Source organism: Scomber japonicus, chromosome 12 (assembly GCF_027409825.1).
Source record: "Scomber japonicus isolate fScoJap1 chromosome 12, fScoJap1.pri, whole genome shotgun sequence".
Taxonomy (NCBI): Eukaryota; Metazoa; Chordata; class Actinopteri; order Scombriformes; family Scombridae; genus Scomber; species Scomber japonicus.
This window is the reverse complement of record NC_070589.1, coordinates 10615935-10641475: the sequence shown is the minus strand read 5'-3', so window position 1 is coordinate 10641475 and position 25541 is coordinate 10615935. Positions and strand designations below refer to the sequence as shown.

The 25541-nt window shown below is 41.2% G+C and overlaps 1 protein-coding gene across 1 annotated transcript; it reads left to right on the top strand.

The window, feature by feature from the left end:
* The first annotated feature begins 316 nt into the window (after positions 1-316).
* LOC128369381 (kidney mitochondrial carrier protein 1) lies at positions 317-6676 on the top strand. Its single transcript, XM_053330413.1, has 9 exons — positions 317-421; positions 543-690; positions 1079-1173; positions 1460-1545; positions 2472-2567; positions 2724-2848; positions 3401-3524; positions 4639-4719; positions 5310-6676. The coding sequence occupies exons 1-9, from the start codon at positions 358-360 to the stop codon at positions 5349-5351; spliced, it is 861 nt and encodes a 286-aa protein (XP_053186388.1). The 5' UTR covers positions 317-357; the 3' UTR covers positions 5352-6676.
* Positions 6677-25541: the final 18865 nt, after the last annotated feature.

Below are 25541 nucleotides of genomic sequence, written 5' to 3'. Positions count from 1 at the left end.
GCTCTTACTTCTGATAGAATATTTTTACATTGCTGTGTTGGTACTTTCATTTAAGTAGGCTACAGTATGTGATCTTCCACCACCGCCTATTAAAGGATTTTTGTCTCCTATCTACCGACCATCGCGGTTGCCTAGCAACTGCCGGTGGGCGGAGAGCGACGGGCGGAGCCTTCCTCCAAGGCCGACGGCGGCAGGGGGAGGGACACGGGGCTGGACTCCTTAAACGCCGGCTGTGATTGAAACGCGACTCCACCTTTTAAAGTATTAGCCGCAGACTACTTCACATTGTCTCCCTCTCTTCTGTGTATGCCCGGGAGGTTTCTTCTACAGTAAGTCTGTTTACACGGCGGGAGAAAAATGTCTAACGCCAACTGGAAACCGTTTGTTTTCGGCGGGCTGGCGTCTGTGACGGCGGAATGCGGTGAGTAGTGTGTGGAGAAGCGGCGAGGAGGCCGAGCTGCATGGATTACTGTTAATCATTTAATGCTCGTCTGTGTGTTGCAACCTTATACATGGCGTGTGTGTCGTGCTCTTTGTTGCAGGTACCTTCCCAATCGATTTAGCCAAGACGCGGCTTCAAGTTCAGGGCCAAGTGGGCGACAGTAAATACCGTGAGATCCGGTATAGAGGCATGCTCCATGCTTTATCTAGGGTGGGCAAAGAGGAGGGGCTCCGAGCTCTCTATTCAGGGTCAGTATGGTAGATGTGTGACTTGCACGGTCTCTGTATGTCTTGTATGTCTTCCTAGCCGTGTGTTGGACCTATGTCTCATTATAAGAACACTGCACCTCACATTTCCTCCAAAATGTTAACGGTTCCCGTTTCATGCACACTTCCTGTTTATGCATAAAACAGCTGCCCTACTTATTTTTCCTGCAGTCTTTCTATTAAAAGATGGATGCATCTGTCTGATCTGCCTCTTAATCTTGTATTGCTTTCCTACTGTGTGCTAAGTGCTTACATTTTTAGGGGACTTTTCTAAAGGTTTTATTATGAGGGCTTTGGCTGGGTCAAGACCCAGCCTACTGAAACATTGTGTTGTGGGACGATAGCAATAAACTTGACTTCACTTTTACAGATTAGCTCCTGCCATGCTGCGTCAGGCATCCTATGGGACCATTAAAATTGGCACATACCAGAGCTTAAAGCGACTGCTGGTGGATAGACCAGAAGGTGAGTCCTAGTTTCTCTCTCTGTCTCACTCTCTCACACACACACACACACACTGTATGTCCAGTAGTTCATCGTCACCCATTCACACATGCACATTCCTCTTAAAAGGTCACAGTAGAGGCAACAGATGTGAATGAGAACTGTTTGGCCTATTTTATTTGTAGAGAAAGCTTTTTTTCTTTGTCTTTTGTAAAACACTGTAAGGATAAAACCGGTTGATGTGTGGGTATTAAATGCTCATTGTTCATTTACATTCTGCCTCCCACTCCCACTTCTCCTCTTTCAGATGAGACATTGCTGACTAATGTGGCATGCGGTGTCCTGTCTGGAGTCGTCTCTTCTTCCATCGCCAACCCTACTGATGTGCTGAAGGTAGCTGACACACAAAAATTGTGTTTGACCTACTTTTTTTTTTCTCTTGTCCTGTTATGAACCTATAGGCAGCTGAGCACAAAAGCAGTACAGCAGGTTTGACTGATGCCTCGGGGGGACTGCGCAGCAAAAAAAACATCTCCCGTTCTTTGAGTTTTGTTTTTATGTACATACAGCTGCAACTACTTATGCAGCCTTGTGAAACACTCCATTGGCCCATATTTTATTGGAGCACATGAAGGATTCATAGCCGTTTTTTTAGATGAATCAGTAGGTGTCCTCTTTTGGTAGCTTGCCTATTGGAGTCAAGGGCATCTCAGTGCTATCAGGACCCCACTACTGGATTATTTATAGACCACTGCCCCCCAAGGCTTAACATAGTGTCCTGTAAATGATATGGGTGCATAAATATCATGCATGTGCGGTCACACTTATGTGTACTCATAACTTTTTGCCCAGTTTCTTCTCGTCACGCTCTATTAGGCGTAATGACCTCCTTTTTCTTACAGTGTATACATTTGTCAAGGGTTAACAAACTAGCAGACACGGCAGCAGGTTCGGAACATTGCGTTTTTGTCACGATCTGTTCCAGCTGAGACTGCCAAGTCACCGTGAAGCCAGACGGCAAACCGGGACTGATCTGTAAACAGCAGCCATTATAAATGAAAACAAATCGAGCCAAGACAAGTCAAGCCCTGGCTGAAGAAAGTTCCTGGAAACAAGAGTAGAGAAAATGCTTGAGGACACAGCACGCCAAAAATCCCCTACTAACTTTTTTTTTTTTTTTTTTTTTTGACTTTGCATTCCGATGGGGGCTTGACCAATACGCCCCTGTGCTTGGCTCAGTGAACATTGGTTGGGTTCGTGTTTATTGTCTAAAAAAAAGTTTGACTTTGTGGACAACTTTCTCTGTTTTGTTCTCCCAGATTCGCATGCAGGCTCAGGGAAGTGTGATCCAGGGCAGTATGATGGGCAACTTCATCAACATCTATCAGGAGGAGGGAACAAGAGGACTGTGGAAGGTACATACAGCTGGAAAAATGCTTTTATTCATACAGATTAATGATGTCAGCCGTATGTCGGGGGGGGGTTTCAGATAGCAGAGACATTGATTTTTTATTTATTTATTTTTTTAATGTTGCTTCCTCTGTCTGTCTGTCTGTCTGTCTTTCTGTCAGGGTGTCTCTCTAACGGCTCAGCGGGCAGCGATCGTGGTCGGGGTCGAGCTGCCAGTCTACGACATCACCAAGAAGCATCTGATCTTGTCGGGTCACATGGGGGACACCGTGTACACACACTTCTTGTAAGTTTGGCAGATGCCTGCGGATCCCCCTGCCAATTCTCATTTGATGTTATCGCTGGCAGGATATTGCTTGTCATGGAAAAATAGACTTTAATACCATATGGTGGATTGAACTTCGATACTTCAAACACATTTCAAATTACGAGACTGTAATTAATTTCTAAATAAATCCAAATTTTAAGCAGTAGTACTATTTTCAGTAGTAGTGAGCCTTATATTTGACTTTCACATCTGAAAACTGGAAGTGAAATTACAAATCTTAGTCTGCTCACTACTTAGCCCTTTTTAAATGTTCTTTACCACTCACACTCAGTATGAACAGCCAGTTACTGTGCTCTATTTCAGACATTACTCAACAAACACAAGCATCTCAAAATACACTGTAATTTCTCTCTATCTAAGCAAGGTTGCAGCTGACATAAGCTCTCCTCACTGTGTGTATTTATAGTGGTGAATGTGGGCATATTTGCGCATTCCATTTGTACTTGGAGGTATTTGGAGAAAATCACACTTGCTGCAAACAACTACAGCTGTGCCTTGTGGTCCCAACAGGTCCAGCTTTGTATGTGGTCTAGCGGGGGCTTTGGCCTCCAACCCGGTGGATGTCGTCCGGACCCGCATGATGAACCAGAGAGGGGGAGCTTTGTACCAGGGAACACTAGACTGTTTACTGCAGGTCAGTCAAAAATCCTGAGAGAAAATCTTACAGGTGGTGTTTGTAGATGACACCATTAAAGGAGCAATCCAACACATTTGCAAATGAAGATCAGTGTAGTCATCATGTGGACTCCTGTTCAGCCTGTAAACAGCTGCAGCAACAGTTGTGTAATGTCTTTTGTGGCTTTAAAGGGAGCAAGTTGTAAAAATAGCCCACAGTGAAGAACAAACACATGCCATTGGTTGCATTTTGGGAAATGTCAGATCCAGAGTTTTTGGAGCTTGACTAAAGACAGAGGCCCTGTTTATACCAAGGCATTAACATTCACTAAATACAAGTGTAAACAACCACCAAGACACATTGTGACCCAATTACTCAAACCATTTGCAGAGGTGGTCTGGGACACATCTGTCCACATATCAATTTTGGTAGTGTAAACTCTAATGTGTCCTGATGTGTCCCCTGCAAGGATGTAACAGGAAAATATGTCACCAATGTAGGACATGGTGGTTGTTTTGGTAAAAGCATGGCAACAACTGAAAGAATGGAGAGCAGCACAAATGTGCTTGGTTGTAATCTGAACAGTTGGAATAGCTCGTACATGTATATTAGTTCTTGAAACATCAACAAGCGCTCAGCTAGAGACGCATAATAAATACAGGTGTGAACACCAAAGTGTCTCGGCTGTCCAGCAATTTGATTGGAACACCTGAGACGCATGTTAATGTGAGGTATAAACAGGGTCTAAGATATCTCGCTTTGATCTTTCTTTTTTAAATCTATCTCGTGAGTCCTACTTTATGGAAGTACAGCAATAAATGACTTGAGTGCAGATATCTTCATCACTTCTCTACAAACACCTGTGCCAATATTTTAACATTTTAAAGCAGCATCAAAATTCATACTTGATATTTGACCATCACCAGTCTTTTGCCATGAAGGCTGTTTGATTTTTGCCTCCCACAATGGTAAATATTTAAAATCGTGTAGTAATGTTAAGTATCTAGTTCAAACCTTAATATTTCCATGATTTCCCCAGTCCTAGTTAAAAACTGCCCAGAGACGACTTTCAGATGATTATCAAAGGATTAGAAGTTAAAGTGAGTTTTAAACATGTTTGTTTTCTTTTCAGACGTGGCGCTCCGAGGGCTTCATGGCCCTCTACAAGGGTTTCTTCCCCAACTGGCTCCGCCTGGGACCATGGAACATCATTGTATCCTTTAATCATCTCATTAGTGCACCGCTCTGTTTACATACATCCTCTGTGATGCAACATGTTTTCAGCTGGAGAAATCAGCGGGTAAAAGTTGTAAATTCTGTTATGCATTAGTTACGTGTTTAGTGTTCATTTGGAGGCATGCTTCAGCGGAGGACAGCTTATAGCTTAATGCTAGCTAATTCTGTTATATAACCTTGTGAAACTACTGACTCAGTTCCCCACTCCCCCCTTCTTACAGTGAACGTAAGGGGCCCTTGGTGGGGGTGAGAACTCTGATAGCCTTTCCATGAAGGCCAAGTTCTGATTAAAAATAATAAATTTAGGGAATGTGAAATTAGAGAGTCACAGAGGGGAGAGAGGGACTGGCAGATCCCCATTTAGCTCCTACCAAACCTAAAAACGCAATGAGATTATTGAATAGTTGAGTTACAGCAGAGCAGATTGGGGTAATAAATTACAGCAACAAGGAAGGCTTTGAGCTGAAGTACAGAAAGAGCCAAAATATCCTCAAATATGCCTCACATTCCCCTCGCAACAACAATTTCCACCACTCTCTCGCCTGCATTCCTTTACTCTGTGCCCAGTTCTTCCTCACGTACGAGCAGCTGAAGAAGATCGATGTGTGATGGGCAGAATTGGAGCGAAGAAGAGACGAGTATGAGCAAGTGCTCCGAGACGAGCAGAGAGGACCAAAAATCGGGAATGGCTGGATTGGGATGGAACCTTAATGGAACCAGCGAATGGTGAATGGGGGTTTGATGTAGACCCACGTTCAGGGCGGCATGAGAATTTGTCTGCTTCCTGTTGGGGCTACACACCTCTTTAAAGCCTGTGGCAAGCGTGGAAGCAACTAAAAGACTCGCACAAAACACTCGTACCTGTTTTAAGCTCATCCAATTTCTACATTTAAGCTTAAGCTTTCATTTCAATTTGATACTGACTCCACTGATTTATTAATTTAACTACCTGTAATTCAGGATGTTGCACTCCTACGCCGTTAATTTTTCATAAATATTATCCCCCCCCCCCCCCCCCCCCATTCAGAAGCTGCTTTAAAATGGCTTTTAAGTCATGAGAAAAAAACAGCTAGGGTTTTCAGTCTTCTACACTTAAAAGTGGCCTCCAAACTGAGTGCCTTAGTTTGTGATACAGGCTGTGTACGCCTGAGTCGGATAGCAGCTGACAATCACAGTGATCATTCCCTTTAGAAAAAGATTTAAAAAATGTTTGTGTGCATGAGTCAACAAACTTGGACGAGGATCTGGTGGGTTTTTTTGTTGTTGTTTTTTTTTATACATATTTCTAAATTGAGCCAAGGATGTGTGCAAAGGTGAAATTATTTATTATTCTAAGAGTCCCCCTGGAGTATTTATTGAGTTAGAGCCAAGAATATATCATGATGTACTGTGATAATTAACAGTTATATAAACAGCCTGTGGGTGCTCAGACAGGATACACACACACACACACACACACATCACATGCTCCTATGTGGTGGGACTAGTGGTCCCTGATGCCAGCAAGTGCAGACAGTTAATATATCTCCGGGCAGCTGGGGGTTGATGCTGTGCTCCCTGGGTTCATGGGTTCCTGTGTTTATAATATACGCTGCTGTAAAAACTGAAACATTATGTAAGCCCACGTAGTACGTTCATCTCAACCCCCTCACCCTTTTTAGGTTTAGACCACTGGGGCAGATTAGGGTATCTGAGGTGTGTCATTTGACGATGTTTATTGCTTGAAGGCTCTAAAACCACTGCACATAATCCACAGTTAACTCCAGGTATATTTTCATGTACTGTATTTGCACGCAGTATGCTTTCTGTGAGCTGTGCTTTCATTGGAAACAATGAATATTTTGCTGGCTGTTATGTGTGAACTGCTTTTGCTGCCAAAGTGTAAGCCGGTGTCATTTTGTCATACTTTTTTTTTTGATGTTGATATAAATGCTGCTGTAGTTCTGTATCATTAAAAATAAGAACGAGAGAAACCTATGCTGTGTGTTGGTGTTTTTCATAGTGGTTGCCACAGTGTGGTGCTGTGTAGCTACACTCCTCCAGAATGTGACCCAATTGACTCCAATAGCTGTTTATGAGTCTTCTTAAATTCCCAGACCTCAACTTTTGAGACCACAAAACTAGCACAGTCATGTTGTTTCAGAGGGATTGCCCATTTTCTTTCAAACACACATGTTCGTGCAACTTCCCACAAACAGTGACTCATGAATTATTCAGAGAAGAGTCTAAGATGTAATTTTTCGTCTTGTTTCTGTGGGTAAATTCCCAGTTTTCACTCATCAGAGCTGTTTTGAGGAGATGATGGGCACTCGAGGGAATGAAGTGGGAAATGTTGCGGTGAACTTCAGTCTCTGTGCGCCTTGTTCTTTTATTTAAGGAGCGTTACCATGAGACTTATTACTTGTGTGAAAACTTGTATCTGCTTCATCTAAGCCACCGTGAGTTGCACTGCTGCGCTGTCGGTGTGACAAGTCGGCTGCATTAAATAAATCAATAACTCCAAAACAATGCCACAGAGCGTTAACGGGTGTTGTCTGTTGTTTCTGGTTTATATTCTGGGTTAAACATGTGTAGTATATACATATGGACCTGCACTGCAAAACCTGCTGATATTTATGTCGAATTAAGGCACAGAAACATCCCACACTGCCCATAAGGCCAGCTGAAAGAGGGAATAAGAATAATGTGTAGCTTGTGCCAGGAGTTGGCATCTATAAATTGGCATTATAGCCTGCCTGGCAGCACGTCCCTGGCACAGTCCTCTACAAGCTGGACAAGTACAGCCACGAGGGATTCCGGCAGTCACAGACATGCTGCATTATGGGTATTATTTGCTGCCTGGCCCAAGGGTGCAGGAGGGCTGGCTCTATTGTGTTCCAGGGATCAGAGCAAGCTTTTGTGTCAGAGGGATAAGGCTCCGCTCTGCTCCAAACACCCTGCCCTTTCTCTCCTCCTTTTTCTTTTTGTTCTTTCTGTCGTTTCTCAGATGAAAACGCTGCATGCTGCAACACACGAGTGAATAAATGTACGAACGGATGGAAATGTAGACAAGAAGACAGATCTATCATAGTCTGTTGATCCATTTGGAGCGAGGGCTGCGCTGCTTCTGGGCTGCACAGTGCTGACAGACAGAAAAAAAATCACAGGCCTATTGCCATTTCTTTTTGCTCAATATTGCAGTTGAGATATGGCCTGAAATACAACAGAACAGATTTTCTTTCTCAGCTTTGAAAGATGTTCAAAAAAAATGCCTGAGTTCTTAGTTTTGAGTAAAATGAATGATTTCCTCCCCTGAAAATACATTTTTTTCCATTGTTTACAGGCCAAGGATTCTGCATAACATCAAAATCAAATACCTCGCTTAGGAAGCTGTCAGAAACATCTTTCTCTCTGACAAAAAAAAAAGTGCAGCTTTCTGCAATTTGAAACTCGTGCCTGTAGTAAATATTGTGATGAATTGCATGTCTGGCCTGTGAACAACAAGCTGACAACGTGAGGATTTCAAACGAGGTGAGGCAATAGATCCTGCAAAGATGTCAAATGATGCTTTAGGAACTTTTTTCCCACAAAACAACAGAGGAGATTTGATTGTAAATTTCAGAAACAGACATAACAGCAAATCCCTGCAGGAATATTGAGGAATATTAAGGAATATTACAGCAATGCCTATAGGAAATGATAAAATGTATGGTATGATCACTGTTTGAGAAATGTGCTTTCTTTTCAAAAGTTAGATGAGAAAATTGATACAAATGCTAAATATGTAGCTGGAGCCAGAAGCCAGTTAGCTTAGTTTAGCGTAAAGACTGCAAACGGTTTAAGACATACAAAAGCCAAAGTACAAAAACACCAATTTGCTGTTTTATACAATCTCCACCGGTTTAGCTGCGCTATTCCTGGCCCACAAATAGTCAAACATTATATTAAAGCATAGAAGTGAGCTTTAAAAGTGTTAGTCGTTATATTTTTGTTAGCTCTGGACAAAGCCTGGCTAGCAGTTCACCCCTTTTCCCAGTCTCTGTGCTAAGCTAAGCAAACTAGCTGCTAGCTTCAGCTTCAAATTACACAGTAGCTACACGTACGGTATCTCATATAACTCTCTGCAAGAAAACGAATCAGCCTATTTTACAAAATGTCAAAGTATTCCTTTAAGTCCCTGTTGAGAAACCACAGAGACACTGTGATTCCCTGTTGCTGCGTTGCTGCACTTTTGCACTGCCAGCTGTCAATCATCATTAACAAGAGACAAGTTGAGGAAGGTGCCTCCAGTTCTTGTCACACCAATAAACACGCTCAAGTGCCTGAGTCGACGATTCTTCTTGACTAAAACTCCTCATCCAAACAAACAACGGGCCCACTAAATCACAGCGCAGTCGACCTACATTTACACACAACTGGAATGGGACCCGGACCCCAGGGAGACAGGATCACAAGGATGAGCCGCTGGTAATGCTGCTCCATTGTTCCAATATGACAGGAACAGGCCAACAGAGTGAATGTTGAAGGAGATAAAGTGAGGGGAGATTTGTTCCACATGTTGGCATCTTTGACTCTGTGACTCCAAGAGTAAAGGAAAGTTAAGTTGTGTCACTGACAAAGACGCGTTAATGTTCAGTGACATCTGTATTGAGGTCACGTGACCTTTCAGTGCCATATGCCTCTTTTGAAGGAGTAACTCAAAAAAAAAATTTCGGATATATGCTTATTCGCTTTCTTTAAGAGAGTTACTTGCTTAGTTAAGAGAGACACTTTAAAATGTGAGTGGTATCAATCTTCTCATCTAACTCTCAGCAAGAAAGCGAATGTGTCTCTTGCTAAATGTCTATTCTTTGTTGTATCACTAATAGTCATGCTGATATAGTGTGTTTGTGGTGCTAAACAGTGATTTTATAGTGACTTCAGTATTTTATGGTGTTTTCATCTATAAAAAAGCCTTCAAATCTGCTTTAGGAATCTTTCACTTTATTATTCTCAGGTTGCCCTCAAAATGTTTGTACACGACAATCATAGACTGTGTTAGAAAAAATTGACTTGACTGCAGAAGAGATGAGCAGGGAATACTGCCATCATAGTACCATTACCACATCCTTGTTAGATGTGTTAAATCTTATGTAATTCCAGAGGATAAACACTAGGCAGAGCTCATGTGCTTTCCTTCCGCTAAGACACGAAAACAGTGGAGTAAACACACCATCTGCCTGTCCCCCGACCGCTAGACTCTGCCTCACTCTCAGTAACCCGCTCAGTCACAGCTCCCTCAATAATATCCCAGCTTCTGATAAGGAATAAATATTCAAATATTCAGCGGTATCAGTTTCCTTGGACGCCTGATTTAAAATTCCCTGCCCTCAGGCACAGCAGGCGCAGCATGCCGGCACAGCATGCACAATCCACACACTCACGCGCACACACACACACGCACGCACAGGGGTCTCTGATGTGTGTTGGTGGCGTTAGTGGGATCGCTCAATGACACCGGAGCCCTCCCACGTACACACTATGGTCTGAAGCTGCTGTTCTCCACTCTTGTTTATCTCTGGCTTTCACCCATTTAAAAAAAAAAAGAAAAGGGAAAGGGATGGAGGATAAAGTGGGAGGAAGTGGGAAAGAGAGGTGAAAGATTGAAGGTGGGGGTGGGGGGGGGGTGGATAAAAATGAGCTGATGGAATGAGATGTTGGCTGGAGTCAACGGGGAGATATGGAGAAAACTTTACTGGAACTCAGCAGACGTGGAAGCAGGGATGAGCTCCTGAAGAAAGAGAATAGAAGATGACAAGAAGCGAAGGGATCGGTAGGAGAGAGGAGAGGATGCAACACATGTCCTGATTCTCTGCCGCACTCCAATTAGCATCCATATGAAGCCTCTAAGACAGTGGTTGTCAGCCGCTGTGCCAAGGACTCAAGACACAAATGGGCTATGAGACAAAGGGTTAGGACATTATTTTGATTTGAGAACAGTGTAGCAACTAAGTAAAACTGGAAATACTGTTATTTTTTAAATTGTGATGCCAGATGCCAGCAAATATTAGCCTGTGTGATATTTACTCTCAGTCCAAATGTGAAAAAACACTTGAAAACAACAGTGATTAGCCTTTAATGAGGACAATAAGCTCCCACCACAATGGCTAAGATACTTTGTTAATTGGATAGTTGGAAAAACTGGAAGCGAAGCCTGACTACCAAGCAGATGGTGACACAAACCGGTAAAATCAAAAGTTGATGCAAAAAGGCAAAAAAAGTTGTCCACTAATCAAAAGGTCAGTGGTTCAATCCCAGACTCCTCCTGTCCACATGTCAAAGTGTCCTTAGGCAAGATACCAGGTGATTCACTGGTTGAATGAGCAGCCATATGGTGATATTAATCTCTAAATCTCTCAAGATGATAAGGTCCACCGGTTTACTCGTCATGAAGGGTACTACTCAGCCGAAAACAGTTGTATCTGTCCTAAGGGCTCAAGAGCGGGCTTTGTTATGTCTGAGAAAAGTAACTCTGGTGATGTCATACTCATGTTATCTCAGCTCTGGCTTGAAGACCACATACTTTTACAATCACCTAAATGGTAAATAGCACCTATCTAGGTTTATCGACTACTCAAAGCACTCTAAAATACATTCACCCATTTACAAACACATTAATAGACTGATGGCAAATGCTTCCATGCGAGGTGCCTTCAGGAACAATACAGTGCTTTCTATCCAAAGTGCCCACCACACAATGTTCCTGATACTCAACCATTCACGCACTCACACATAACCATCAGGAGTAATTCGGGGTGCACTGTCTCGCCCAAGGACACTTCAACATGGAGATCAGAGCAGCAGCAGATCAAACCACCAACCTTCTGATTGATGGATAACCCATTCTACCTCCTGAGCCACAGCTGCTACTAAAGCCTGTGTTACAAACTGGGGATTTGGGATTCAAAGAGATGTGGGTGCTTACTTGGTCTAATGAAGAGAGGTTGTTGGTTGCATTATGGGAAATGTAAGATTTGTTTTTGGACTCATACTGTGGTTTAAAAGTTAGGATATCGCAGCATCTCTGGCTTTAATTGTGACAATTATTTAAACATTTAAGTATCAAAGTTAACTCTTGAACTTGGAAATAGCGGGACAAAACAATCCAAACTCAACAAGGATGGAGTTTGCTAACTTCTCATGATGATGGACTTGTTGATATGTGACTACAGCACAATAAGGATTAATTTATTTCCATGACAACTAAGCAAACGCTATCCACAAAGAGGCAGTTAAAAGCTTAGGGAAAAAGCTAATAAGTGCATCTTGAGTTAGGATTGTGAGAGTTGTTTTTGTAAGTCTCACGATACAGTTTGGACAAAAAGGTGCAACTGGAGTGATGAGTCTTTATCTAGTTTTGTCTGTGTTGGACAAGAAGTCTGTATATAGGACCTACAGACGGGTGAGAAATTAAAGGGAGAACCTGACTAAATCAGTAGTGTGACATCTAACAAACTGGTATGCTGGTGTCTATGTGGTGTTGATTGTTTGAACAGTCTTAATGTGTTGCACTGTACTCGGTGTATTTAAGAATTTCTGTCTGAGTCTCTCTGAGCTCCGTGTCATCTGTGACTTTAAAGAATAAAAACTTCCAAATACTGTGCAGACTCACCCCCTCTGTGTGGATAAGCAGCCACCTGCCTGCCGCCAGTTGAGTTAGTGTGTGTCTCCAACATGAGTTGAGAGTTTTCTCTCAAGAAACATTTTTATGCAGAAGTCTCTGCCTAACTGCTAAAATTAAGAGTATATTTGTGCCACTTCTCACAATTTTCTTGCAGTCAAGAAGAAATCTTCGCACTGAGTGACTTCTCATGTTCGACCGTGAGTGCGCCTCACTGTAGCAAATTAACCCAAGTAGGTCAGGCACTGTAGGGGTTCACAGATCAATAATAACACACACATACACACATACATAGTGTACAACACTGAAGGAGAAAGAGAGATAGACACTGTAACTCCTCTCCTATCTCAGCCAAATAAGAGTCACATGTCCTTTGAAGGCATGAGGCTTCATATCACACAGTAATCTGCTGAGGGAACAATCGCACCACTGTTGCTGCAGACTGTCAGAGGTAAGAGGCCCACCACATCTCGCTTCCTCTCTCCCTCTCTGTTAAAACGCACACTCCGCTCCACAGGTGCAGACTGACACAAACTGTGGCAGTGTGGCAGGAAACTCATGTCATGTGTCGGGTCATGTGAAACTAAAAGACGTTACCGATCATGTGACAATAGAAGAAAAGATCAGATTTGTGCTGAATTAATGGCCTGCGTTATAAATTGATATGTTCTTGCTGTTGCAGTGGTGATCGGCGAGACAAAAGAGGATTGAGTGGCTCTAAGAGACTGCTCATACACACGGGCTCGGACAGCGATTGGATTTATTGACACTATTTTCCAATAAGGTCACAACACCAATTAAAGTCACACAATTATGCCCTTAGTAAGCATAGCCGTTTGACCTCTGCTCATACAGAAGGGTCAGTGTGTTTGTGAAATGGCTTGAGGGGCTTGTTCTTTATGGTAGAGACATAAACATTAATCTGTCATGCACGCTACGTGTGATATGTTAATATTTAAGCCAAATTAAGGCCCTTTGTTATAAGGTTAAGAGGGAATCCCCCATTTGTCTGTGAGTGTGTTTTACCCTCCAGTCCTTAAACTACTACATTTGCTCTATGTTTTATAAGCTGGTGTCTTCAGTGTAAAATAAGTATCTACTAACCTTAATCAGTCTTTAAATCTGTGTTGATGGTCATTTTGGCTCGTGTTTATAGTCACCATCCTTATATTCACTCTTTTTTTTTTTTTTTTTTTACCTTTAACAACATAATGAGAGGAGTGAGAGTGACGCAAACAGACCATGAAAACCAAAACATTGAGCTGAAAGACATTAAAACGCTCAGTAGATGCTGACTTCAGAGTTGGATGATAATTCTCTGTGAGTTTATCATAAAAACATCAACAAGCTCCTCCACATTAAAATATAAGTCATTTGATCAATTCTTAATTAAAAGGACATTAATTAGACCAAATAGAAAATGAGTATTACCCTTAATGGGTTTACAGTCTAAAATGAAAACACGTGAAATAAGGAATATATAAATTTAAATAATGGGACAAATCTAATGTGCCCTGAATGACCTGGAAATGATTGAATTTCAGATGATGGACCCCAAACATCAGGGCTCAACTCAAAGGCTGGGAGGCTTTATTGAGTTAAGAGTCTTAGAGGTTTTATTGAGTTAAGAGAAAAAGCCCTTTAGGGCATGTTACTGTACAATAAAGGCCAACTTTTTTTCTATGCTTTCCCCTCCTAACATGCTTATGTAAAGCAGGTAATGTCTTCTTTGTTCACCATTATAATGTAGCGTGTAAGTGCTCCTATTTGTTATTTAGCACTAAACATGAAGTGCAGCTGAAGCTTATTTGAGAGTTATTAATTTTGTAAGTATTGCGTCATACAGCATTGGACACGTTAAAATTTTGACTTGATGATGGCGCTAAATCAATATTGAGGGGGCACAAAAGTTTTTACAGTTAATTCTGAGGAGGACATTTGCACCAAAATTTCATGGCAATCCATCCAATACTACATTTCAGTCTGGACTAAAATGGTGAGACTGACAGGCTGACACTGACATGACATGGCTAAAAAGTCCAGGTGAATATGTATTCAGAGCTCTGCATGCATACCACATATTTGTTGGAACTATCCTGGCCCTGTTCTGGCTTCAAGCTGGGGTGAAGAGGGGAGAGACTGAGACAAACCCACAGATGGCAATCTTGTGGGACTAAAGAAATACAAAACAAATGTTCGCACACTTTCTGCATTCCATTTGGGAGAGTTTAATATGCTGAATGCATAAAGTATCAAGAACATCCTTCTGATATTGATTTGCTTTGTGCAAAAGCAGCTGTATCCCTGTTGTTTCGATGTTTACAAAATCTTTTTCAGACTGGTGTGCTTCTTTTTGTCCACATCAACTCATTTTAGAAGAGATATTAATACAGGAAAATAACTTTGATTTTGGTTGATTTCATTAAATTTGCATGTGCCCTAAACAATATTTTGTTCAGTATTGGTCAACAAAAAGGTAGCCTTTACATCTGGAAAGTTTGAGAAATGTGGTGAGTGTACTGGACAGGCTATCAATGGAAATAATAAAGAAATATGAAATGTTTTTGATGAGACGGGAATGAACTGACTTTGTTCTGGTCTGAGTCTGGCTCACATGTCAGTCCAAGACAAACAGGTGCTAGAGCCTCAGCAGCATGCACTTCCAACAACTGTGGAAAGTCCAGTCAATCACTGTACTTAAGTCAACATATTCATGCAATGATAAGACACATGTATCTATAATATAATAAATGCATTATGTGATAAATACATTACATGGTTATCTTATTACCTTTTAAGATGTAGGGAGCAGATATGGTTGCACTGGACAATAAATTCTTCTTTGGTTTTTCCGGTTCAAGCACACTGGAGGAAATATACTTTAGCCAAAATATGAATTTGTCCAGTACTTGAGTTTCTGACAAATACCTGCAAAACTAATGACATCTCTATCAGCTCTAGTTGTGTTTAGTGCTAATTAGCTAACGTTAGCTTGCAATAAATGAACGTTGCACCTGCTAAACATGTTTGCATTGCCACTATGAGTATTTTAGCATGCCAAGCTCAAAGCACAGCTGTGTGAGAGCTGCTAGCGTCACAGTGTACTCATTTCCTTTTATCCTTTTACTTGTATTGAAATATTACAGACGCTTAATGCTGTCCATGCTTAGCCCAGCCAGTTCTTTTCCTGTTCGTTCCCACCCTTCCTTTGAATTTTCTTTGGAGCCTGGGAAAATTGATCCATCAGTCACTTTGTTTAAAAAGTAGAACATTTGAGAAGCTTTGGGGAAGTGACTTAATCATGTCGTGTTACGTCAACTGGTGATAGTGAGTTAAAAAAAGGCTATTTAATTTTTTGAAGGGGACATGAATTAATACTTCACGTTGTCAAGGAATAACTTTATGAGATACACAGTTGAGCACAACAAAGCTTTAACCACAATTAAACAGCTAGTTTCAGTAGATCACAGCCCAAACTCAGCTATCACCACCGTCACTGCAGTGTTTCTTTTCTTTTCCCAGTGTGTAGCAGAAAAGGAGCTGAGACGTAACTGAGATTTTGATCTCTGAACAGGATGATCTTAGGAAAGAGTGATGCGGAGGAGACAGACACACTGTAAGTAGGTTAACACTGGAATGGAGTCTTAATACCAAGATTGGTGATGCATGCCTCCCATTACAGCTCCCTCTCCATGAGGACAAAAATCCACCATGGGAGTCACTGTGAGTGTGTGTGTGTGTGTGTGTGTGTGTGTGTGTGTGTGTGTGTACATCTGCACGTCTAGTGAAAAAAAAGGGAGAGACAGCAGTGAGGAGAAGGGTCATCCATGTTAATTTACTGATGTATATGTGTGTATGTGTGTATGTGTATGTGTGTGTGAAGGTGCAGAGGGCAAACCAATAGTAGCAGGGGAAAACAAACAAAGTAAATGCTGACCTTGACTTTACAGTAACATGCCCTAAAGGCCTTTTCCTCTTAACTTAATAAAACCTCTCAGTCTCTGTTGACTTGACTGTGAGCCCTGATTTTCGCAGCTGCTCATACTGATGATAAACTCAGAGAATGATCATCCACCTCTGCAGTTTCCCTCAGCTCTACTGAGCGTTTTAGTGTCTGTCAGCTCAAGGTTTTGGTTTTCATGGCCCACTACTTTACTGCTTACTCTCACTGCTCTCATCAGTATTGTTTCCCGCAGCAGCAGCAGGGAATAAAAGTGTTATCGAATCCAATATTCGCCCCCTGCTTAGCACCAAGCAGCAGGAGGACAAAGTTAGTTACTAGCTGGTGAAGATTTAGCAGCTAAAGAGTTTGACATTTTTCTCAGTAGATGGAGGAAACCAAACCAGAGCTAAAAGAAGAGTAAACATAGCATAAATGGTCGGTTTCTGTTCATTCAGAACTGGTTCATATGACGTGTTGTTTGAACACATCGGAAATCAACAATTGTTCCAGATGGCTTCACTCGAGGGCAGAGCCGGCTGTCATAGAAAAGGGGGAGGCGTGATATTTTTTAAATGCGGAGATAACTGCTATAACTCTTTTTTAGACAGCCTGACCTGGAACACATTCATAGTTGCCGTTCACATGTGCAAGTGTCGTGTGAATGTCGGATTGTTGCTTTGCGGAAAGTTACTGAAATGGCCCAGTGCATCCGATATCCAAAAAAAGGGTCGGGAGAGAGGGGTAGGAGGTTACCAAAACTATTCAACCATCCGACTCAGTTCTGATTGAGTAAAGCCGCTTGCCCCCTTTAGTGTTGTTTCTTAGCTAAAGTTGAAGTATGAGTTTCAATGCACAACATGGATACGTAGTTTTGGCACGGCTAAGTTTAAGTTCAATTTTTATTTAATTAATGTGCTTGGGTTTGCTCTAGGTGGTAGCCTAAAAGTACAGGGTGTCCATAAAGTCTCTTTACAATTTAACAAATGTATTACAAAAGCAATCAATGGTGGCAATGGCATCAGTGATCTTTTGCTTCAGGTCGCTGATGTCCTGTATCTTTGTTCCATACACGATATGTTTAACATTACCCCATAGAAAGAACAAATCTGATTAACATATCTCATCAATAGCTTTTGTAATGAATTTCTTAAATTGTAAAGAGACTTTGTGGACACCCTGTATATCATAGCAATAATGATGCTTCTTAAACCCATTTTCCACAGCTTTTATGGAGAAAAAACAAATACCCAAGAACATGAGACAGAGAGAGAGAGCTGCACTGTTTGTTTGAAAAATGTGTTGTTTTTTCTGCAAATGAAGGTTAGGGTTAGGGTTAGCTCGATGACACACACGCAGAATGTGTGAGAAACACAGAAAGAGAGAGTATCAGAAGGAGAAAGTGAGAGTGAGAGAGAGAGAGGCTTCTTTGTGGCATATTACATGCACTAAGCTGCTGTATCACTGCTTACACCATGTGAAGACTATCATGCGTTACGTTTCACTGCCAGCGGGATGAATAGTGTAATAATTATTTTTGAACCAGTTTAATTACTGTGAGGGTTTTACTCAAGGACAAGAGGCAGAGAGAGAGATGGACGGAGAAATTGAATTAGGAAAAGTCACATTCCCACATAGTGGATCCTTTATAACTGTCTTCTAAGCGGACTCTTGAGTCCAGAAGACATGTTGGCACTGAAGCAGAATCGCTGTTCCACCACTCTCTCTCCCACCGGATGAGACTACAGTATTGTCTTTTGTAAAGATAAGCACTACTTCAGTGTTGATCCTGACCCCCTTATAAAGGTGAAAATGCCTATTTAATTGATTGAAACGGTAGTAGCGCTATTGTGTGTGAGTGTGAGGTCACATGTCAAATAAACAGCAGCGTTCCCGGGAGGAGGAAGGAGAACAACAGGGACTGTAAAGATTAATGTTTCCTTTCAGGAAGGAGGGAGTGACGGAGAAAAAATATATGCAAAAGGGAGGCAGACAGTGTGATATCTTTATGGAGAAAGAGTCAAAAGGATGAGTGCAGGAGTTCATGTGCTTATGGTTGGGGGGGGGGCAGTGAAGGGGGAAATATTACAGGAGTAAGTAGGAACACCATTGTGGAAAAAAGACCCACAGACACTTCAAATCACTGCAGACAGGTTCAATTTCAATGGTCACGTGGACATTTAACATCTGTTTAATGTTACTCAGAGCACATACAGCACATCATGTGAAAGCTGATAACATGTTATCATATCTTTCCACCACAGTCCACATTATGTTTTTACCCTAAGCCTAAACATGTATGCATGGATGTGTTTTCCTGCTTCTGTGCAACATTTGCATGCATGTCGATGCCAACCAACAGCACCCTTTCAAGTGCAATATGTTAAATATTATAGCCTTGTGCTTCATATCTGCTGGAAGAAGTGCACATGTATCCAAGCAACAGCATATTTCAGATGCTTGTAACACTCTTCAGAGAAACTTCTCTCCTTCTTCTCTTCTCTCTGTGTAGACTGCTTGAGGAAAATCTGCAGATTTTCTCCCCATTAGCTGTGTGTGTTCTTGTACTCATGCATATTTGTTGTCTTGAAAAATTGGGAACGACTTTTAGATAGTAGACACACACATGAGACTGTGTTGTGCTGCTGCCAAGAAGGGCTCAGTGCTAATAGGGCATTATCACAAGAGGACAACCAGGCAGAGAGGGAAAGACAGAGCGGAAGATGGCCTAAAGGGGACTGTACACACACACACACACACACACACACACACACACACGCATGCAGATTCAATAACAAACGCACACATGCAGAGCTGCATCCTGGGAGCAGGGGTAGCCTGAGGGCTGTAGTTTAGTCATTTCATCTTTGCCTGCTGTTGAAGTGAGGAGTGTCAGAGGGGCACAACCTCTCCTTTATGTCTCTCAGCAGAGGGGAAAATCAAACCCTGGAGATGGTTAGAGGGGGAAAAGGACACAGAAGGGGCCAGGAGAAAAGAGAGTGGAGGGAAGAATGGGGAGAGAAAGGGTGCAGCAGATAAAAGGAAGATGAGAGAAGGGGAACAGAGGAAGAAAGGGGAGATGGGAGGCATTTTTACAACAGGCTCCTACCTGTGTGACAAGGCTGTTCTGTAATGACAACTGCAACAGCACTGCGGCCTCTCATTGTGGAAGAACCTTGTAATTACAAAAATTCAATTTGGCCTCTCAAGTTAAATCATTACTCATTTAGAGACAAGAAAGGCTTCGACTGTGACTGTGACATATTTATCAATACACATGGTGAAATGTGCCAAAAGTTGGGTGAGCTCAATACTGTGGAAGCTTAATACTGAAGGTGTTGGTATGCTCCAACCAAATCAACAGATTCAGATTTGGAAATTAATTTGACATTAATGCCCACTTCACATTGTGACTGACTTGGTGTGTGGAGGTGAGGAAAGCAGCAGGGTTTGAACTTCTCCTAAACTCTCTTTTTTTATTCTTTCTAAAACTGTGTTTGCCATTTTTTGTGTGTCCTATTTATGCCTTCCAGTAAAGACTGTCTGAAAATCTGTGCCATTATCTCCGTATGGAAACGGTTACAGTACCTCACCCCACACCACACCACCCTCCTGCCTTTTCACCCCACCTCCAAGTATGGCCATTCAGAACTGTTACAAACGTGTCTGCTTTCCCAACATCGTCAGACATCACATCGAGCTTCAAATTCTAATATAAATGATCATTTGGTGGCATGCTGGTGCAGTGGTTAGCACTGTCAACTCAGCAAGAGGGTTCTGAGTTGAACCCACTGGCTGTTTAGGGGTCTTTCTGTGCAGAGTTGTTTGCTGTAGGTACTCCAGCTTCCTCCCACAGACCAATAACATGCATGTTAGGTTAATTAGTGACTTTAAGTTGCCTGTAGGTGTGAATGTAAATGTGAATGGTTGTCTGTCTCTATACTAGATATTAGTCCTGTGATTAACTGGTGACCTGTCCAAGGTGAACCCTGCCTCCTGCCTGTCCTCCCTCTTGGCTCGTCAGCTGAGATTGGCTCCAGCCACCCCATGACCCTCTAGAGGATAAGATAAGCAGGAAAGAAAATGAATGGATGGATGGTCAACAGGCTGCAAAGTACATACCTTTAAACTGACTCTCACTCTCAACCAAGGAGAGAGTGGATACTCAGTTACTGAAAACAGGCCTTATCCCTTTATAGGTCACACCAAGAAAGTGCTATTTAAATAATCATTTCTTTGCTTTTCCTACCTCTTTTGAGACCATGACAACATAAAACATGACCCTAAATCTGATATTTTACAGACCTCATTCAGACCTCATTTATTCAAATTTTTTTTTCAAAACATGTTAGAGACTAATTCTGTCTGTGTACAAGATGAAAAAATTAAAGTCAACTTCAAAAATGTCTCTAATGTCAGCAGTGATTTGTGTTATTCTTCATTTATACACTAGCACAACCTTTATCAGGCAACCATAACACAATCTGATGGTCTTTATGTGTGTTACATACCTCATATCTCAAGTGGTATAGATTGCCCAAAAAGTTTGGATTAAATAGATTTTGGTTTGGAGAAGATATCATGACACAAAGTGACCTCTACTCTACCAAACGGTTGAGCAGACCTACAAAGGGTTATAGCTACATGTACCACTGGCTGGATACCTTGGATGAGGAACATAAGGTCAAAACCTCTTCTGCTAGTAACTTTTTCAGTTATGAATTATGTCCCTTGACCTTTAAAAAAGACAAGTGTAGAGTCAAAGAGTCCAGACAAGTAGAGTTAACAGGTGGTCATCCACTTGATGAGTTGGGTCAAAAAACTTCAGAACCACTCCATCTTTACCTGCACCCACCCACTCAACACATCCCTCTGAAGCAAGCTAATACTATTTGACTAGCATCAGTCTCTGTTGCTATCTCTGTTAGCGAGATGCTTTCTTGCCAATCATCAAAGATCAAATGATGGAGACATGGAGGAAATACGATCAAGTATGTTTTATCCAATGAAAAGTCTTTACATTGCCCTGAATATGTCAAAGAAATGGCTCAGCTAAACTAAGCTAAATAACATATGAAACACAAGGCCTAAAATATCACCAAGAATTAAGCCTATCTCAAATAAATCTGGGGGAAAAAAGAAAAGAAATCCTCCTTACTGGTATGTTAATGTTGCAGTAAAATCAGTTTCCATTAGGTAATCCACTTACTGATCCAAATTAACTGCTGACAAAAAAGTAAAAGCAAATTAGGGTATAGCAATGAAATAAGTTCCCATCTTAAAAGGATAAATCAACACAGAGAAAACTGCCACTGCAATGTTCGCTGCCAAATTCAGTATGTCTCACCTCTGGCAACTCCACAGTTGGTGAAGACATGTGTTCTGCCCTTGACGCAGATGGGAGGCTCCTTGAAGATATTTACTTATAAAATTGCTTCTTTTTTAAATTTTATAAGACAGAATGATATATATTGTGTCCAAATGGACCATTCCCTCAAGACTTTTGTGTCCTTTTTTTCCCCAGAACAACTTAACAAACGAGATCAACAACCAATGAAGTCACCAAGTGACTCGACGAAAAAAAGCACAAGGTCTCACATTCTCTGTGATTTTTCAGAAATTCCTCTGATAAGGGAATTTCTGGGTTCATTTTTTCATCAACAATGATCAAGCTATTTTTTGGTCAATAATAGAGAAAAACAAAGAATGCAAAATGCTTCTTCCTCAGTGGAAATTCAGTATGTAAACATAAATTGTCACAGAGATCTTATGGCAATCAAAGGACAAAGACAGCTTGAGGAACAAGAAGAGAGACAAAAGAGGATTGATGTAGGGAAGAACGGACCCAGGACATGCTTCTTTTATAGATCTAATAAAATGGCAGCTAATCACTCTCTATTAACCCACCACCCAGTTCACAAGGCTACGGGGCAAAGGCCAATCAGTCTGTTCTGCCCCTTGAGAGTGACACACACAAAATGTATACATAAAAATCACAGCGGTGGGCATAATTCAGCTATAAAGTCAGTATGTCCTGCTTTCAACCGAGGGTGTGTTGTGTGTTAGGTAAGGTGGACTCTTGTTGACACTGAAGGCAATGAATCCCAGCTTGTTCAAAACAAGTCGGCCCTTTGTCCTTGTAGGATTTGGTATATCTGAAGAGGATTTTCTGCTTTTTAATGGAACTAGCTTTAAGAAGAGGGTGGGGTGTTCACACTGAAACCAGCACAGGGGAAGTGCCCCCGTAAAAAACATAGACAATGCTAAGAAGAACGAGTGAGTCTGTCTTTGCTTTAGATTATAAATCTGTTATGAGGACATTCATCACAGTCAGACAAAAGCAGTAAAAATCTGTCTAAGGGCGATAGTAAAATGTGTGTAAAAAACAGTGGAATTTCAGGAATTAAGAGATATCAAACCTCTAGTAGTAGCCTTGCTCGTGCCACAACTCTATTTGGGGTGGGGGTTCATGCTTTCTGATTCATATCCATGTGATGAAATTCATGGCACTGTTTATTATTCCCCAAGGGAGAGCCTTTCCCTCTTGGTTTCGTTGAAGAGCAAAGTTGCTGAGTCATGAAAAGGTTCAGTGTTCGATGCTTGTTGCCTCGGGGGCTTGAACCCAGGCCAGTGGACTGTCTCCCTACTCACAAGGCTGGCCTACTGCTTCTCACATCTAAGGCATGATGGTGTGATAGCTTTGCCATCACATGGGATGTAGCACATTTCACACTTTCAAACATGGACATAGCTGCAAGCAAAAGTCAATGGGAGAAAGCACAGGACGAAATGGAGATAATGTTGATGTACCGTGTGAAAGGACATTAAAGGACTTCTTTTGAGCAAGGTGCCTCTCACAAATCTGAAAGACCATACTAGGGAATAAACTGACTGTATGATTCATAAGTGAGAGTGGAAGTGATTATAAATACATATCAAAGTGACCAAGTTCAGAAAGTAGACTTTTCTTTAACTTATACTGTATGATGCTTACATGATGCAGAAAGTGCCCAAAAATAAATATGAATCTTTTTAGTCTTTTGAAGTTTATTAGTTTCTTTCAAGTTGTGAACAAATGCACCAATTCTCCTTTAGCTGTATCATCTCAGATGTTTCCAGTTACATGCTGTTCTCTTAATAAGACATCATATTCTGTTCCCTTATTCAAACAAAGGTTCATGAGGAATTAGGAAACAGTATTTTGAGAGAAAAGTTGATTAAAGTTCACTAAAGCCAGCAGATGTGGTGAAAAGCTGTGGGAAATGTTTGTGTAAGTGGACCTTGTGTTACTTTTTCATCAAATGACTCCATAAAATATCATTTCTGATAACAACAATACAACAGACAATGCATCATGGTTGCTGGTGATGCATTAATGTGTAGTAGCATTGGTCGAGGTGGAGCTATGGGTGGTTTAATCTTAGTACGTAAAATTTTTATTAATCTCTGATAAATAAATAAGTGGAGAAAAAAGTTCAATATTCTATGTACTAAATGCAGTACTTACACTACATGTGCTGAGTTACTTTACAAGAAACATTGTAAAGATGGTTCCTTGAGTGTTTAATGGTGGAAAATCTACTGACAGTAAATTCTCAATAATTCATTCTCCACATCCACCCATCTTTATGGTTTACATAACAACTGTACGACAGTAGAGAGGCGACAAGTCTCTGAAATGACTTGTAAGGCAATAGTCCTCCTTCCCTTTGAATGTACTTGATGATTTACTGATGATCCATGTGTTTTAAAAGTCTTTAGATCGTATTGCAAAAACACAAGTGCATGTTAGCAAGTAAATCACATTAGCTGAAGTACACGTCACGCATTCCCTGAGAAAAGCACGAAATTGTCACACTGAAACAAACTTATAACGTAGAAATTTATATTAGAAGAAAACAAAAATATGAACAGAGCTCTCAGAATGGATCTAGTGGGAAAGCAGAGAAGGTGGTTAAAGTGAAAAGAAAGATATGGATCTCTTTCTCTCTTTCTCTCTCTTGTTAAAGTGCACACATAGCAGACAGGCAAAGAAAACACTCAGAGGCCACCTATTCTAAGTTCTTCAGGCTCCGCACTAATGGTAATCTATCAACAGAGAAACACATCTGGTGCTGATGGTCGTCTGGCCTTTGAGTAAGACTCTTCTCAGAAAATATGAGCCTCACAGGGAGGATGAAGAATGGGCAGATACAGGTGTGGTCCAGACAGTGCAATGTACAGAAGTTAAAAGTGATTACCACATTCATTATAAGATATCAGTGTATGCATATACAGTAGGGTCAAAAGTCACAGAAAGGGACTACTGGGAAAGTGATCTGAGACTTTTGGACCTTATTGTATCACTTTCATGTACACTTGAGTTTTGTCACTGGATCCATAAGTATCCAGAAAATGACTTCACTGTGACAGAATAGCGAAAGAAAGGAACAGGTGACTGAAAAATGTGTTTTAACGTTTTCCTTGAGCTTTTAATATTTGCATCTGTAGATAAACGATAAAGCAGAGGCAAAATAAATATTTTGTTTCAGAAAAATGTGATAAAAATACAGATGTCTTACAAAATGTTAAATGTTGTAAAATCTCATAAAAATCATTTATCTGACAATTACTAGCAAATACTTTAAGATAGATAACGAGGGGACTTCTGTATCTTGTGCATTTTTCTTGAAGGGACTTCTCATTACTGATTGTGAGCAAGCACAGTGCAGTTATCTACACAGTTAGACAGCAGAGTGATATGATTGTTATGGATATAGATTAAAGGAAATGGCTCAATATCAAATACTGGTAAGAGGGTGTTGCTTGACTACTTACCCTGCAGAAGGGAACAATAGTAGGGTAAAAACAAAACATTAATAGGATAAATAAACAGTAATGATCAATCCCTGTAAGAATATTAATAGATGGAGGTCATTAGGGGACAATGATACTATAAAATAAAGTAAGGCACTATTAAACTCATCCTTTGAGTACCAAAACATACTATATCTCTTTATGTACTCATTTTATACTGCTTCTTCTATTAAAATAAGGTCATTTTGATGAAAACAGAGTATCCAGCCTGCCTTCCTCCGTCTTCCTCCACCCCCTCCTTTACATAAAAGAGGAGGGGTTCGAGGGCAGGGATCAACTCAGCAGACTCTTGAAGCTGTGTACACTGAGACTCAGCAGCCAGAACTGGAAAGAAGTGGACTACCAGAGGGGCCGATTGCCTCTG

What these genes read in the sequence shown, in the direction of transcription:
- LOC128369381 (XM_053330413.1), top strand. Translation starts at nt 358, where the DNA reads ATGTCTAACGCCAACTGGAAACCGTTTGTTTTCGGCGGGCTGGCGTCT. An exon ending in GTCTGTGACGGCGGAATGCG is followed by an intron (nt 422 to 542) that starts GTGAGTAGTGTG and finishes TCTTTGTTGCAG; the next exon opens with GTACCTTCCCAATCGATTTA. An exon ending in ACCGTGTACACACACTTCTT is followed by an intron (nt 2,849 to 3,400) that starts GTAAGTTTGGCA and finishes TGGTCCCAACAG; the next exon opens with GTCCAGCTTTGTATGTGGTC.